Source organism: Pangasianodon hypophthalmus, chromosome 25, assembly GCF_027358585.1.
Source record: "Pangasianodon hypophthalmus isolate fPanHyp1 chromosome 25, fPanHyp1.pri, whole genome shotgun sequence".
NCBI lineage: Eukaryota > Metazoa > Chordata > Actinopteri > Siluriformes > Pangasiidae > Pangasianodon > Pangasianodon hypophthalmus.
In genome coordinates, this window is record NC_069734.1 from 13,635,881 (window position 1) to 13,653,754 (window position 17,874).

Genomic DNA, 17,874 nt, shown 5'->3' on the forward strand with positions numbered 1-17,874 from the left:
GTGCCTTTTGTGCGTTTGCTTTTTTGTTTAATAAATGTCAAAAGTACTTTGTCCATTGTTTTATAGGTTACGGCTCTATTGTTCAGTTGTCCAATTCACGTATTTAACTTATGTAGCCTAATTTAGAAATTACTTATCTCTGGGTTTAGATTAGACTTGGTCCGCTGACCTATATAGTGGCGTAAGGACTGTAAAGATTAGAATCTGTGTTGGACTGAATACATTATGCTAATGAGCGCGAGGCTCGAGCCTCCAGGTGAGCAGCTGGGAAGCTACCGGAAACAGAAGGAGGAACAGAAGCAGGCGTGAGCAGAACTCTGCTATCTCTGAAAAAATGAGTCGGTAGTTCTGTAGAATCAGTTGGGGACCGCAAGGGAAGAGTTTGATTCCACCTAAGTGGTATATGTGAGTTACGAATGGATCCTAAATCAAACCTAATCCAGAAGGGATTGTTTTACTGTTTATTGGTCTGTGTTTGTTTGATACATCAAGGTAAGAATCAATCTACTGGTAATCTATTGTACTTTTAAACTTTCTTTAGACTGGGTGCTAAATAATGCTAAACGTAGAATGGAGCACATTGGAGTTGAGAGTCTGCCTGTCTGCGGAGATGCTGCAGTTAATTATGCCATATTTCACCTAAAAACCGACTTTAAATTTAGGTGATATCCACTAATATCGCAATCTCTTTTCAGTGCGTATTTTGTGGGCCGTTGAAAGAGTGAATTTAACTCACCAGCATGATCTTGAAAAGTAAGTTTTATCGTCGCTCTTAGTATATTGTTTAATATAGTAACCAGACATAGTAACTGTATAATAAACCAGTCGGCGTCTTCTAATGCTGTTAGGCAATCATTTGCCAACTATGTTCTAGTTTGTTTTCTAGTTTTCTTAAATGCATAGACAATAGGCTAAGCTATATATTTATCAGGCCGAAGTGCTGATTACCTGTAAGGAACAAACCCTGCCTTGTTCTCTCTCTCTCTCTCTCTCTCTCTCTGTCTGTGTGTGTGTGTGTGTGTGTGTGTGTGTGTGACCAGCGGGAGCAGTGGGATAATGCTGGCGAAATGGGAGACCCGTTCTCAAGCCGAGCAGGTAGGAGAGCTATGCTGAGGCGGTGAAGCATTGCACTCAGTGCGCTCCGACACCCCGGGTCTGCACACCTGGGCTAAATGCAGTCGCATAAGGTTAAATGCATATTATTACAGGACGGAAGAAGGTACTTTGGCACACGATTTTATTGGTGCATATATTTAAGTAAAATAAACTTATTATAAAAGCTAATACAATATATCATCCCGTATTGAATTACAAAAAAAAAAAAAAAAAAAAAAATTTGTAACACTCTTTTAACACAGAGACGACGTCTTATAAAGGAGACAATAAGCTGAATATCGGTGTTATCTGTTAGACTCTTTAACAGAAGGATTTCTCATGAGTGCTTAAAACTTATTAAAGGGTTATATAGGTAATTGGAGCCCACTCGGACAGGGAAATTCCGTGTGCTCTACTCACCCTTAAAGGGCTCCCCGAGAAGGAAAAAACTAAGACCCTTTTTCCCCAAAACGGTAGGCGTCCAGTGATGTGCCTAGCAAAAAAATTGTAGGGTAGATTTTTGTAGAGCTTTCTGCTCTTAGCAGTTACATCGCAGTTATCAAGCTCCGTTGTCTAGATGCGGTAGACGCCTCACATTCAGTCGCTTTGCCACTAATCGTTAAGTGGTGTAAATGTTTGTAGTAAAGAAAATATTGACAACCAACAGTAACCTGTTGGGCTAGCTATTCTTTTCTTTGATATAAGAAACTAGCAGCTCTAAACTCTTTTTCTAATTCGTTTTCTGGGGAGGATAAAGGGCGTCATTGCGAGGGCACAACAGTCTGGTTTCAGGTGTCTCCGAGGTCAGTAGAGGCGGAGCTGTTCTCTGTGAGCCCTATTCTCTCTCTCTCTCTCTCTCTCTCTTTGGAGGAGGACGACACTGGCCTCCTTCATAACACGTTGTCAGAATCCATCCTTTTGTAGTCCCAGTCTGGACTACATGAAATTACTGAAATAAGATACCAGGTTGTGATGTAGCCTACAAAAAGAGGCAAACAGAATAGATAAGAGCGAACGGCTTACTTTCAAATCAGTTTACTTAAACTAATTTATGTCGAACGGCCAGATTTTGCTTCAGACCAGAGATTAGCTATTCAGAGAGACCGGAGTATATAGTTGAGCACTGATGACACAGTTGCAAATGTGCAAAGCTGATAGAGACATATCACAGAAAGCTTAATAGCAGTGAAACATGGTATTGCTACTTATGCAACAAAATTTAAATGTTAGACATACCGTGTATATTAAATGGTAAAAAAAAAAGTTAAGTCCATTTCATTTCTAGGTTCAAAGTTCAAGGTAGTGAATATTATGCAAGGCACTATATATTTCACCTGTCAAAAAAATGTTTCAAATAGTGAAAAGCCATCAGATTATACCAATAATAAAATATCTGGTGTAGTATTTTTCTGGTATTTTATCCACTGGGGCTTCTCTGAGGTGTATTTGGTGGGGGGAACAGATTAGGACAAGGTATATCACCTAGTGAAAAACTTTATGATGAATCCCAGATTCATAATCCTGGTATGATATTTTATTCACAAGTGCTGTTCATAGGCTTTCTTATCTGAGCTGTATTTGGTAGGGAGAACAGACTTACACAGCGTATCTCACCTGTCAAAGAATATTTCTTGATTATTTCCCTATAATTTGTCTGAAAATTTCAAGAATAATGCTCCTGTTGTATCACTGATTAGTATATATTTTTTTATACCAGGGCCAGTTGATATAGATGAGCTAGCAGGGTGAGGAAAAATACATAAAAAATAATAAATAGCTTAAACTGAATAATTTCTTTTACTTTGGTAGAACAAAGACCGTAGCACCACTAATGGTCATAAGTAAAAATGCACAGAATAATGTGAAGTATAGACTGGGGATGTATATACACAATACCTTGTTCACAGTTGTGTCAAATAGTGATTTAGTGTGCATTGGAGCTAACATTGTTCTGCCCGTTTAGCTGACACATTGCTATTGGGAAGACACACTTGACTTAAAAAATACCAATCATGAATTTTGCTGCCTGTCTTTCAGTTAGTGTATACATGATTTTAGTTTTATGCCTATGATGAGACCCCATGTGAAGACACAACCATACTGGTTTCATAATAGTAACGCAGAGTTAATAAAAGATAACAGAATTCTTTTAGCCCCCACATTTGGTATTGTGACCAGCCATCACTCATTATGGTTGAGCCTTATAGCACAGGGTTTGTAATATGTCCTGAGCCTGCCAACTTGTCTTCCTATTTGCATTAACTATCCCAGTGAACTACTGCACTTTACTGCTATGTCTCTCATTGTTTGGATTGTTACCTGTAGGGTTCCTATACCTATTGCAACTGCAGTTATGAGCACTATCTTATTAAGGGCCAAAAGCAACTCTGCCATGTTTTAGGAATAAAACATAATTTGTTCTATTCAATTCAGTTCAATTCAATTCAATTTTATTTGTATAGCGCTTTTAACAGTGGACATTGTCACAAAGCAGCTTTACAGAAATAAATGGATTCACAAAAAATATATTGTAAATATGTGAATTTATCCCTAATGAGCAAGCCAGAGGCGACGGTGGCAAGGAAAAACTCCCTGAGGCAATATGAGGAAGAAACTGTGCGAGAGGAACCAGGCTCAAAAGGGAACCCATCCTCATCTGGGTGCAAGGGATAGTGCAATTATAAATAAATCCCTTCTATTATTGTGTACTATATGGACAAATAGTGCAATTGTACAACCAGTAAATTCATCACAGTTTTTGCAAGAAGTCCGGTTGGTTAAAATCTATCCACTGTCCACTGATGGAGTCCTGAATACGAAGGTGCTCATGGCAGCTGCAGCCCCAAAGCCACTACAGCAATTGCAGTCCCAAGCCATTACAGTACAGCTCCCCATATGTGATCCCCAAGCCATCTCCACAGCCCCCAGGTGGCACTATCCCCAGCAATCCAAATGGTTCTTCAGGCCGTCCATATGGGGCCACCCCCAGCAGCAGCGAGCGAGCAAACGATGAGAACTCCAACCAGAAGTAGGGCATCAGGATGGGTCAGGCAGGTCCAGGGAGCAGAAGGAGTCAGGATCACTGGCATCTCTGGCATCTCAGAAGTAGCATGTGTAGCTCGACAGAGAGTGAGGGAGAGAGAGAGATGGAGAGAGAGGGAGAGATTGTTAGGAAAGCTTTTGTCCTCTAATGGCTAAGGACAATGTACTTTGCATGCAGAGTGCAAGCAAGGACTCCGGCAAGACTAGCTATGATAGCATAACTAAAAGGGAGAGCCAGAAGCTAACACAGACATGAGGGCACCCTGGGACATAAGGCAGCCAGCCACTCCACTATCGACAAACCTGAGTGAACGTGTGTGTGGGGGGGGGCTGTGGGGCTTTGTAAGAGAAAGCTCTACCCCCAGCTGTAGCACGCAGTATTCGAGGTATCGACAAATAGCCTGCACCTTTTGATCTAAGTAGGCGTGGCGGATCATAAAAGATCATCAACAAAAGTTCGCTCAGGTACTGTGGCGCAAGACTGTTTAGTGCTTTATAGGTCAATAGTAGTATTTTATAATCAATCGAAATTTGATTGGGAGCCAATGCAGTGTGGATAAGATATGGGTGATGTCATATTTTCTGATTCTAGTAAGACTCTTGCTGCTGCATTCTGGACTAACTGGAGCTTGTTTATGCATCTACTTGAACATCCAGACAGTAAGGCATTACATTAATCCAACCTAGAGGTAAAAAAAAAACCATGAACTAATTATTCTGCATCGTGTAGTGACAATATTTTTCTTATTTTAGCAATATTTCTGAGATGAAAGAAAGCGATCCTAGTTATGTTATCTACATGAGCTTCAAAAGAAAGACTAGAGTCGATAATCACACCAAGATCTTTTACTGCTGCACATGATGAAACAGAAAGGCCATCCAGAGTTATCACGTAATCAGAAAGCTTACTTCTAACTGCATGTGGTCCTAGTACAAGTACTGTACTTCTGTCTTGTCAGAATTAAGTAAGACAAAGTTAATAAGCATCCAGTTTCTAATGTCTTTTACACATTCCTCAACTTTATTATCTGGCTTTGCTGAAACATACAACTGTGTGTTATCAGCATAACAGTGGAAGCTAATACCATGTTTACGAATAATTTTGCCCAAAGGTAGCATATATAGAGAAAAGAGTAGTGGGCCTAAAACAGAGCCTTGCGGGACACCAAACTTTACCTTAGCATGAGAAGAGAAGTCACCATTTACGTCTACAAACTGATAACGATCAGTCAAATAAGACCTGAGCCAGGAAAGGGCCTTTAATGCCTACAAATTTAAAAGATTTAGGTACATAGCCAATGCTAAGGGAAGAACTGATTATCTTTAAAAAAGGTTTGATTGTTTCAGGAATTATCTGTTTGAAGAAAAAAGTAGGTAAAGAATCTAGTATATAGGTTGATAATTTTGTTGTCGAAATTAGTTCAGTCTCTTCAAGGGGAGTAAAACATTGTAATTGTTGATCTGATATTATTATATTATCATCTACAGGGTTAGTTATAAAACTGTCCGGTTTTAAATTAATAGTCTGAATTTTTTTGCCTGATATTTTCAATTTTACCATTGAAAAAATTCATGAAGTCATCGCTGCTATATAATGACTGTGTGCGTGTTTCTATTGTGGTCTTATTCATAGTTAATTTTGCTACAGTATTAACTAGCATGTCAGCTCCTTTATATTGGACTGCATGTTGTGCAGAGCTTTTTCACCTTTCAAAAACCACATCTTTCTGGTTTTATCACCCTGTACCACTTATGAAACCAGGTCACAGCTTCAGTGTGCTTCTGAATGTGCATAGCAGCTCTTAAATGAAGTCATTGTGAGATAACCTCATTCCAACTTAGTAAAGGCACTTACTTTCCATTCCAGGGAGCTAAACAGGCAAGTCTTCTGCTCATTTTGTTACTTCCACAACAATGCAGCAAAGGACTCCCCACATGTAGAGTCACAGTCACAAGGTGACAGTTTTGCTATTTGTACGCAGCAAGGAGAGCAAACAAGCATATTCAACTTTTTTTAAAGTGGAGTATTACTTCTCTGAATGCCAAGTGCCTATAACATTGAGAGGAATGTTTTAATTTGCATTTATACAACAGTTAGTTCTGGTCCACTAAATTGATTGGATAAGCGGTGTTCCAAGAGTGCTTGTACAGTTATAACTGCACTGGGACGTTTCACTGTTTGTATCACTCTGATTGTCTGTGTTCGCTACATACAATTCCAATTCTAGTAACAGTTTCACTGAAACCATTACTAGAGTAGTTAGCGACATCATCAGTAGACATGACAAATAATACAAAATAACTTTTAAATTAAAATTTGAAAGCTCACCAGATAAAGATGAAAAGGAAGAAGGGAAGCCATTTTCACCAGATGCACCTATAGTGGGAATGTACAAATCATTGTGAGCTAGTTAGCCAGCCAGCTGTCAGGCTATCAGTGAGTGTGGCTTCTTCAGGATCTATTTCCTTTCACAGAGCAAAAATAAACAAATTATTTAGTAAATCCTTTTGTCAGAAATGTCAGTTACTAGATATTAATCTTTTATTTATAAAACATTTGGCCCTTCATGTAATTTGTCTCCTGCCTATGGCCAAAACACAGCCATGCCAGTATGCAGTATAAATGAACTCTTGCTTGTGTCATATTGCTTAAATGTATCAACAATCAAGCAATAATCAAACAGTATATATTCTGCTTTCTGTTCTATTTCTATAAATAATGTGATCTTCTATATATTAAATAATGCAAGAATTTCAGTTTCAGGTCAGTTGTGACACTGTGATAACAAAAGATACTGATGTTAGATGCAAACTATATTTTGATACAATCATTGACAAACTTCAGAAATCATTCAATATGTGGTTCTTACCAGACCCAACTTTAAGAGGGAAAACTTTCCTAAGCATAACTGGAATTTCTAGATTAAATTAGAAAATATTTGAAATTACTAATCTCGAATACATAAATACATGTTTTTGGGGAAGAGTAAAGAGACACAAAACCACTCCTTATACCTGTGGATATGTATAATCAGATATGACTGAAAATAAGGCATGGAGGCAATGTGAATTCACATATTTGTTTTCTTTTTGTGAAAAGTAGTTAGTGTCAATTGATACTTCACCACTCACCATTTTCTGTAATATGTTTTATTCTCAGGTCAAAATGACCTGAATATAATGTGTGTAATATGAATGGAGGTTTTAGCAGATGCAACAAAAAAAAGTGTGAGAACACTGAACAGAACATGAGGATTAAAATCTCTCCTTATAATGCTATTGCATGTGTAAACATATCAAATGCTTTTCTTCATTTGGCCTATTTTGATAATTAATTTATTGTTAATTTGGCTTAGTATATTTATATTTTCTTGCTGATGAGAGTTTGCCATTTTAGAACTGTTCCCATACTTTTATGTTTTTGGAAAACCTTTTGTGCATTCATTTGTCAGAAAATTGTAGATGAATATTCTTTATTTTATACAGATGTACTATTTGGGTAAAATAAAACCAAACAGCCTTTTTCACTATTTTTGAACAGAAGATTAAGGCTTAATGTGACAGAAGTATATGCTGTTTCAAATAAAGCAATATCAGATGTCCTACAAATTAAAATATGGAAAAAAACAACCAATAAACTGAAAAGACCAACAGCTCTAGATAACAGGAAGATAGTAATTCTAAAATAGGTTCACAGGGGATCTGACAAGCTGACATATTTTATTGTTATAAAATGCACTTACTTCTTGCTCGAGGTACCTTCAAAAAAATGCCCAAAAAGTTAATAAAGTATCAGTGTACCTACATTCTTGTGAAAGCTGATCATGAGGGGCTAACTGAGCTTCCATGGCATCCACTGTGTTTTATGGGCTTTCATGAAGATGTCCAGAAATCCCATAAAGACCCATTAACATTTTTCATAATACATTTTCCAGTGAGAATACCATGAACACTTATTTTCCCACTAAAAAATGGGGAGTTTGATTAATTAAATTGTTCAGCTTTGTTGAAAGGATGTTTTGGAATGCTAATTTGGAGACCACCTCATCTCACCTTGCCTTTTAGTTTCAAGCGACCAAGTGCAATTGCATTACACTGATTAAACTGGTTGCTTCAGTATGATTACTCCTACTGTTATTCATTAATATGCATTGTGTTAACTGCATTTCCTTTCAAAGCAAGTCCAGTTAAACAACACATCCTCAGAGCAGAGTGAAGCATGGGCTGGCCGCAGATCCAGGGGTAGGGGCCACTTCTATGGCTAAAGCTAGCAATATATCTATATCTATTGATATTTAAGAATGCACAACTGAACTATCTTGTGAACTACTCCTATATTTATAATCAAAATCATCTTTAACTTGGTAACTTTGTTTCACTTTGTTATTATTGGAAATGGAATACAGCTTTAATTTCACAAACACAGCATAATAGTCAAATAACAAGATAAAAAACTGAATACATTTACAACATAATCATGTCTTTGATTGCGCAAAAGTGCATGGATCCTTTGAATATGGTTGAAATGTTTATTACTTTAAATACAGTTAACATACAGTACTTCATATATATATATATGATTTCATGTTTTCAGTTTTGATTTGATTTAATGATTTCAGTTTCAAAATGTAATGTTTAACTCACAATATTTTCTTGCACAAAAAAGTTAGATTTTAATATTTGGCGGCATACTCACAAACAAATCATAATATGCAGCACTTTTAATTCTACAGGGAGTACAGATCCTTGTATGTTTCCATGTCTGAATGGGGATCATTGTCTCTATCCAGACTCCTGCAACTGTTCTTTCTATCAGGCTACTGGATCACACTGCCAAACAGGTACCTAATAACATTTAGGGTTTTCTCTTTGAATATTTATAATACTTTGAATATTCTGAAAATTGAAAAAAAAAAATGAATGTTTATTTAGCTTTTTACCTGTTGGCAGTTTCACTGTAAGTTTGAGAGATTTAAGTCATATATAATCACATATAAATTCAATAAAACAATTATTTAATAAATAGAAAATGGTACCTGGCATTGACATGGACTCAACTGAACAAATTACAAAAAAAAAAAAAACATTTTGCACTCTTGTAAATTTAGTCCTTGACTTGGACTTTTATTTGAGCATGCAAATAATATGGGAGATGTTTTAGTTCCAAATACAGGCTTGGAGAGAGAGATGACATGTCGATCATGGGGGCAATACAATTATGAGACATTTGATGGCCTTTATTACTACTTCCCTGGCAAGTGCAGCTATACACTCCTGAAAGACTGTGAGGACAACACAAAATCAAGTGTGTTCATACAGGTACATACACATTCACAGAAACATGTCATCCAATGTTGTTGAACAGGTACAATGTTTTTTGATAAAGTTTATTTGTGTGTTGGTTTTATTAACGTAAAAAGTGACATATGCTTTTTAAAATTATAGATTCATTAGCAGTTTTTTTGGGTTAGATCTAGCTGTAGGTTAGCTGTAATGGTAGTAGAGTTGTATTTTATCAGATAGTAGAGCTGTGCTTGTTTAATTGTGTGTGTGTGTGTGTGTGTGTGGTGCAGGTTTGGGAAGATAGCTTTGGGCCAGTTTAGGGAAAGTGATCTCATTATTGGAGTCATTTATGTCCCTTCTAGTTTAATACAGTAATTATGGGCAGGGCCACAACAGCAAACACCACTGGCTTTGTTCTCTAAGATTCACTGAAGGGAATTCAGACTAGTGAAGCTGGTTTATCTTGGACTTTCTGTGGGTTAAATGCCAAGATCATTTGTCACTGAATTAAAGGGCTGGTCAACAGTAACATTATGATGACTAGAAGGAGGAATCCTATAAAGAATTATTATATGTAGAAACACATTTATCTTCTGTTTATGCACTATTTTGCATATCCTTTTCTGTGCTGTCTTTTGCAGGTCCATAATGACCCAGAATGCAATTCTAATCCATATTCCTGCAGACGATCAGTAAGCCTTTTCTTGCCATGGGTAGGCGAGATTAGGTTACAAGGATTCGATGTCACATTCAAAGGTCAAAGGTAAAAAAATACTAAAAGGTTTTATTAAATATATGACAGTGCTATGGTTTGCATATACAGTATGAGTGCTTGTGCTAATGTGACTATTTTTGTTTTGTAAATTAAAAATTTTCACCTAAAAATCTGTCAGATGAACACAATATTCATTTAATTATAAATTATCTTCTATGATTAGAATGGTTAGCACTTAAATGTGTGCTATGTTTAAACCATGTAGATTTGCAGAGATACGGTGTACAGTTGATCTACAGTATATTGTTACATTTCAGACTCTTTGCTGGTTTGGGGTGAGGATATGTGATGTGTTCAATAGGAAAAGAGATTGTGGTCCCTCCAGCTTCATTACATGCCTCATCATATGGCAACTGCATTTTTTTTTAGCATTCATGTTTGAGCACATTTAAGTGCCTGATAATTCCAATAGTTTGAAATAATAAGTTTATACTAGGGATGACAACTTTTACAAGTTCTTCAACTGTTAACCAACTGTCATTACTTTGTGATTAACTGCCTAAAATCATCATGAGATTAACATTATTTTGCTTAGCTAGCTTCAAACATAAAATAGAAATGCAGCCACAGTTATTCATCCTTAGTTTATCATCATTAGATAATGAAATATTAATGTACTGTATGAATGTTTTTGGCATGTTCGCTTCATAGCATGAAGTTAAAAAAAATCAGTTGTAGCTTTTCTTACAGGGTTAGTTAAAATTATTATGATATAAATAATTAAATTCTAATAATAAATTACTGCTACTACTACTACTGCTACTACTACTACTACTACTACTAATAAAAATAAATGATTATTATGTTATGACAAAAAAACATTTGTGTATCTGTATTGTATTGTCTTGACTAAGGGCCATATCCAGAGTTGAACTATGTGTGTAGTGTGGAATCAATACAGAAATTGTGTACGATGGTATGAACAAGTAATTTTGATAATCCAAAAGGGCCACCCGGAAAATCCATTTAATCACTTAAGTAAGCTTACGTGGAATATGGATCATTTCAGTATTGTGTAAATATCTTTTGATATTAAGTCACTGACTTGCAGTAACAAGGTTCAAACTTGTTTTGTTCTGGAGAAAATATAGCCTTAAACTGGAATAAATTCAAAATCCAATTAAAAACAGTGACAGAGTACAGTATGGGTAATGTTCTGGTTATAATTACTGTACCTTGGACTGTACCTTGGACATCTGCAATCAACACTGACATTACTTATGCTGAATGTTTTGTCAGCTTCTGGTTTGAATTATGTCTGTGTTTCAGGTGTGTCAGAGCAGCAAAAACACAAGAATGTGCAGTATGTAAGATCACAAGGATTGAAAGCACTAGTGCGTATAGTTCTAACAATATTTATTTTTTTATATTTATTTTCTCTAGTCTACAGCTCCCTCATACCTTTCATGATATTGAGCTGGAGAGGATCTCTGACTACATCCTGGTATCACAGCATCAGGTTTTCATGCTGGCATGGCAGGGCCTTAGCAGCTCCATCTATATTAAAATGAGTCCAGAATTTGTGGGTCGCACCTGTGGACTGTGTGGCAACTTCAATGCAGATGTCCAGGATGATCTGAAAACCAGCTATGGTAAGTTTTTTTTTTTGCTGTAGGCAGTATTGTATGAATTAACTTTTGTAAATTGATGCAATCACAGTTACAGCTATCTGGTGCTGTATTTGAAAAAAGCCAAACTTTTTTCTTCAAACTGTCACATGAGGTTTATGTAATGCTATCTGAATATGCTTGGAGAATCCAAAATACATAAGTAATTTCATTCACTCATACACTCTACAACCCCTTTGTCATGAAGAAATATAGATTATATTATCAGGCAAATATTGATAAATATGGATATTGATAAATCCATTTTAAATATATAGCTGAAAAATCACTGTTTATTATATCTTGGCTAGCAGAGCAAACACAACCTGCTGCAGACTTATTAGACCACCTGCACACCTTAAACCACTAGTGATGCTGAATTTTCGAAAAGAGAAATGAAGCCATTTCATTCAGGAATAACAAATTTTAAAAAAAAATTTATTCTAAAGAATAAATTCATTAGGGTTGTTAGGTCAATTTAATTCAATTAAATTTTATTTGCATAATGCTTTTAACAGTGGACATTGTCACAAAGCAGCTTTACAGAAATATATAAATTCCAAATATAGATTTTAAATTTATAGATTTATCCCTAATCAGCAAGCCATTGGTGATGGTGGCAAGAAAAAACTGCTAATTGTATTAACAGGAATTTATGAGCTTATGAGCAACTTATGAGTATGAGCATGTAGGAAATTAGCTTTTTAGATTAAGCTGCCTGCATTCTCCATCAAAATATGTAGGAAATTAGCTGTTTAGGTTAAGCCGGCCACATTCTCCACCAAAATATGTAGCAAATTAGCTGTTTTGGTTGAGCCGCCCGTTTTTTCCACGAAAATATGTAGGAAATTAGCTGTTTAGATTAAGCTGCCCACATTCTCCAGCAAAGTATGTAGGAATTTAGCAGATCAGCTCAGAAGGCGAAATTTTGCAAACTTTATATTTTAATAGCTGATCAACTATTCGTCCAGCGATATGTTGAATTTAGTAGCTATATTTATTAATTGTGCATGGGGTAGATAACACTATATTAAGAACAAAGTAACAAGATCGGCAGTTTAACCACAAAAACATAAGACACTTGCCTTTAAAAATCAGACGAGACTTTGTTAGACTATTCTAAAACACAGAAACTAATCTAACACATAATGCATGCACACACACAAAGGTCAAACAGAGAAGGGTTTTGAATAGAGAATGAATGAAGTCCCTAGTTTCTAGGACTGTATGCTATTTCTCAGACCATGACCTGAATGAACTATCAATTTATCAATTTAACATTCATTACGTTTAGAAGGGCTTTAAACTTTGTTAAATGCACCAGTTCAGTTAGAATCTGGAGGTACTGTATTTGAGTTTGCGTTGTCCTAGACAGGGATTCGTCAGCGGTCTGGTTGCTTTTGAGTGGTGTCTTGGAAGACCAGTTAGGATAGTGAATGGAGTGAGGCACGCACGCACGAGTCTCGTAGGCGGGCTGCAAAGGAGTGTTGATGACAGAAAAGGTGGTTCCTCGTGGTGCAAAGGTGGGAGTTGGAGGTTTTGCTAGTCAGGATGCAGAGCCTCAGATCGAGCGTAATCTCCTCGTGATGTTGAAGGGCGAAAACTTCTGGAGCTCTTCGTGACTCTTAATGGATGAGGACTACTCTGGGGTAGTTCGTTGACGAGGACTCCCGAGTTGTTAATGGACGAGGACTCTTGCAGATGTTGACTGAAGAGAGCTTGTGGAAGATGTTGATAGAAGAGAACCCCCAGAAGATGTTGATAAATGAGAACTCCCAAGTTTCCTTTGTTTCGGGGGGTTTTAACCTTTTCTAGCTGGGCCAACCCCAAAGTGCTTGCTCAAATTAGCATGATCTTAGGGTGGGGTGTAAACTGCTCCTCTTCTGACACTAATTAGCATACTGGGCTCTGAGTTATGTGCTTTTTCTAACTTTCCAAATGGTAAAGTTAGAACTTTGGTCATGAATTTTGTAACTTGGATGTAATACATTGTACGCAAATTTAATTTATCCCAACACTTAGGAAATTAAACAATGATCACACATACCAAAAATCACATACTTGTTATTGATACACTCATTAACATAATGATACCTGTTAAATGCACAAAAGCGTCACAATGAACTGGTGGTTATAGGGATGGTACATATAAGGACTGACATTAAAAAGGCTACAAGTTTTTCAAACCATGGTGCATCATTTTAAGAGTCATAGTCCTTTCAGGAGATGTAAGGTAACCTGATGCATTTGTTAAAGCTGGGTTCTGTGGAATCTGTGAATGGTGGTGAACTTTGTGTACCTGTCTTGTTCCATGAAGGTCCTTGGGTGAGTCACCCCCACTTTTCTGTTATAGAAAGTTATCAGCTTTACCATCCTGTTGGGTGAGCCATCTGGTCTTGGCCAACCACCTAAACCAGTGAGTTTGACAGAGGTTTCTGTGGCTGAGAGGGTTCATCACTTGGTCAGGGATGTCCTAATGTTTTCTCTGTTGTTCACAAGATAGCTGAAATTAGGTGGTTCCTGTGGCAAACTAAGTGGAGTTCCTTGGTAACATTTGGTCCAGGCTTCTGTGATTTTGTTGCTGCCTGTTCACTTAAAATTCTACAAGTGTCAGAGTCATTTCTGAATTCATTACAGTTTTAACTTAAAGTCTATTGTATCAAGCTGGACTTATTAACTGTTCAATGATGGAGAAGTAAGTGCAAACTGTTCTTAGCAATTGCAGTCCTAAAGCTATCTAAGATAGAACATGAACAGCCATCTTTATGGTTTCTATGTGGCACCATCCAGAGTAATCTCATGGTGATCGTGAGTCTGTCCATGTGGGGCCATCCTTAGTATCAGTGAGTGATTTTCAGGTGACAAAAACTCCAAACACAAGTAGAGCTTCAGGATGGATCAAGCAGGTCCAGAGAGCAGAAGGAGTCAGGATCACTGGTAACTCTGAATTAGCATGGGTAGGTCGACAGGGGGAGAGAGAGAGATAGAGAGAGAGAGTGAGAAAGAGAGAGAGAAGGGGGGGAAGAGAGGGAGAACACAGATTATTACGTATGCTCTTGTCCAGTAATGATTTAAGGTGCACATTGTGCGCAGTGTGCAAGCAGGGACACTGGCCCAAGACCAGCTATGACATGCATAACTAAAAGGGAGAGCCAGAAGGTAACACAGACATAATTGTGCCCTGGGACAAAAGCGGCCAGCCACTCCACTGTCAACAAGCCTGAGTGAATGTGGAAAAGTCAGGGTCTGGGGGGTCGACAGCATCCAAACATCCCAGTTTACCAAAACACTTTATGCCCATCAACCCTCCAGATCTGCACCGTTACCTAAGAAGAAAGCTATTAACAAAAGGATCGACTAAACAAATATATTTTCATACTAGACTTAAACAATCCTAAAGCTATCCAAGGTTCAGGACTGTGTCTGAATCCAAACACTTATAATCAATGCAAAATTTTACTGGAAGCCAATTCAGTATGGATAGGATAGGGGTGATGTGGTCATATTTTCTGGTTCTAGTAAGGACTGGTGCATTCTGGACTGACTGGAGCTTGTTTAAGCACCTACTGGAATAATCCAACCTAGAGGTAACAAAAGCATGAACTAGTTTTTCTGCATCATGTAGTGACATTATATTTCTTATCTTAGCAATATTTCTGAAATAAAAGAAGATTATCCTAGTAATGTTATTTACATGAGCTTCAAATGAGAGACTGGAGTCAATAATCACACCAAGGTCTTTTACTGATGCAAATGTTGTAACTGAAAGTCCGTCCAGAGTTACTATGTAATCAGAAAGCTTCCTTCGAGCTGCCTTTGGTCCTAGTACAAGTACTTCTGTCTTGTCAGAATTAAGTAAAAGGAAGTTAATAAGCATCCAGTTTCTATTGTCCTTTTCACATTCCTCAACTTTATTAAGCTGGTGTCTGTCATTTGGCTTTTCTGAAACATATAACTGTGTGTCATCAGCATAACAGTGACATGCTAATACCATGTTTACGAATAATTTTACCAAGAGGTAGCATATATAGAGAAAAAGCAGTGGGTCCAAAACAGAACCTTGTGGAACACCAAACTTTACCTTTATTGTTCATCTACAAACTGATAACAATTAGTCAAATAAGACCTGAGCCAGGAGAGGGCCATTCCCTTAACTCCAACAATATTTTCTAGTCTATTAAGGAGGATAATATGATCAATGGTGTCAAAAGCTGCACTAAGGTCAAGCGACACAAGCGAGGAGTCACAACCCTGAGCAGAGGACAGCAGTAGGTCATTTACCACTTTAAACAGCACTGTCTCAGTGCTATGATGAGGCCTAAATCCAGACTTGCACGAATGTTATTCCTATGTATATGAGCATAACTGCTGTGGTACAACCTTTTCTAAGATCTTGGATATAATGGGGGGGTTTCATATTGGTCTATAGTTGGACAGCTGTCAAGGGTTGAGGTCAGGTTTTTAATCAGGGATTTGATAACTGCTAGTTTAAAGGATTTAGCTACATAGCCAGTGTTAAGGGAAGAATTGATTATTGAAGAGATTCTGGTGGTATCTGTTCGAAGAAATGTGTGGGTAAGGGATCTAGTACACAAGTTGATTTTGATGAGGAAATTACTGAATTTAGTTCAGTCTCTTGTAGGGGAGTAAAAAATTCTAATCATTGATCTGATATGGTCATAACAGCATCTGCAAGTTAGTTGTCAGATTGTCTGGGTTTAAATTAATAGTTTGAATTTTTTGCCTGGTATTTTCAATTTTGTCATTGAAAAAATTCATGAAGTTATCACTACTATATATTGACAGTGTGCATGCTTCTGTGGTGGTCTTATTCCTAGTTAATTTTGCCACAGTAATAAATAAGAATCTAGCATTACTTTTATCTGTTATCATTCATTACTGTTATCTTCTATTAGGGTGGAGATATATGTTGATCTAACAGCACTAAGAGCCTTAGTTTGGAATGAAGTTTGGAATACTACCAATTAAGTTTGACGCCATTTACTTTCTAATTTTCAAGTGGTCTGTTTTAAGGTGCATTCGTGTTCATTATACTATGGTGGGTTTTTTTTTCTCTTGAATGTATTTTTCTTTAAAGTGGAGCTACATTGTCTCGACTGTATTGGAACTTTGACTCTAAGCCATCAGTCACCTGATCAAGTTCTGTGGGGTCAGACGGTGATCCAGTCAAAGCTGATAACTCTGGGAGATTAGTGATAAAACTCTGTGCAGTAGCTGAATGTCTTGTATGTGAATGTACATGAATGTACTTTTGATGCGGTAGCATGGCAAAGTGTATATATTATGACTAAGACACATTTTAAATGAGATGATCTGAGATATCTTCAGACTGTGGAAGTGTGACTATATTATCTATATTTAATCCAGATGATTGTATTAAATCATATTACTTTGTGATTAACCCCTACTGAATCTAGAATGGACAGAAAACACTGTTCACAGTGGGTCTTGCGGATTATCAAAATTAATATTAAAGGCTCCAAAAGCTAATACTTTGTTTACAGAAACAAATAATATTTTAGACATACATCTACAGTATATGCATACAAATTTCTATTGTATACATCTGTATGCATACATACAGTCAGGTCCTGACAAAGTTGTTATTTTAGCTGTCTACCACAGTATATTGAAGTTGAAATTAATTTATGAATATGATCGCAAAGTGCAGACTTTCAACTTGCAAATCAGCTGAACACTGTAGGAATTACAGCAATTTTCATATATGGGCCCTGCATTGTAAGGGACCAAAAGTAATTGGACAAATTTCTGCTCAGCTGTTCCATGGCCAGGTGTGTGCTATTCTCTCATTATTTCGCTTCCAAATAAGCAGATAAATTTTGAGTTGAAATTAGTTGAATTGAGTTGAAATTATGAGTTCATTTCAAGTGTGGCTTTTGCATTTGGAATATATAGTAACAAAAAGTCTGTACAGTTCTGGAACAACAGACAGGTGCGCCAAAGGACAGGTGTGCCAAAGATCAACTCATAGTAGAATGACCTGAAGCATACTTCAAAAGCAACCCATTTTTAAGACAAAGAAGAGGAATG

The 17,874-nt window shown here is 37.0% G+C and overlaps 1 protein-coding gene across 1 annotated transcript in view; it reads left to right on the forward strand.

The window, feature by feature from the left end:
* The first annotated feature begins 238 nt into the window (after positions 1-238).
* otog (otogelin) overlaps positions 239-17,874 on the forward strand; it is a 103,189-nt gene continuing 85,553 nt past the window's right edge. The window contains exons 1-8 of the mRNA XM_034299740.2: positions 239-492; positions 696-753; positions 1,041-1,095; positions 8,316-8,379; positions 8,871-8,978; positions 9,299-9,456; positions 10,062-10,183; positions 11,579-11,787. Of these exons, the coding sequence (XP_034155631.2) occupies positions 417-492; positions 696-753; positions 1,041-1,095; positions 8,316-8,379; positions 8,871-8,978; positions 9,299-9,456; positions 10,062-10,183; positions 11,579-11,787 (850 nt within the window). The 5' untranslated portion in view covers positions 239-416. The remainder of the gene's footprint in view (positions 493-695; positions 754-1,040; positions 1,096-8,315; positions 8,380-8,870; positions 8,979-9,298; positions 9,457-10,061; positions 10,184-11,578; positions 11,788-17,874) is intronic.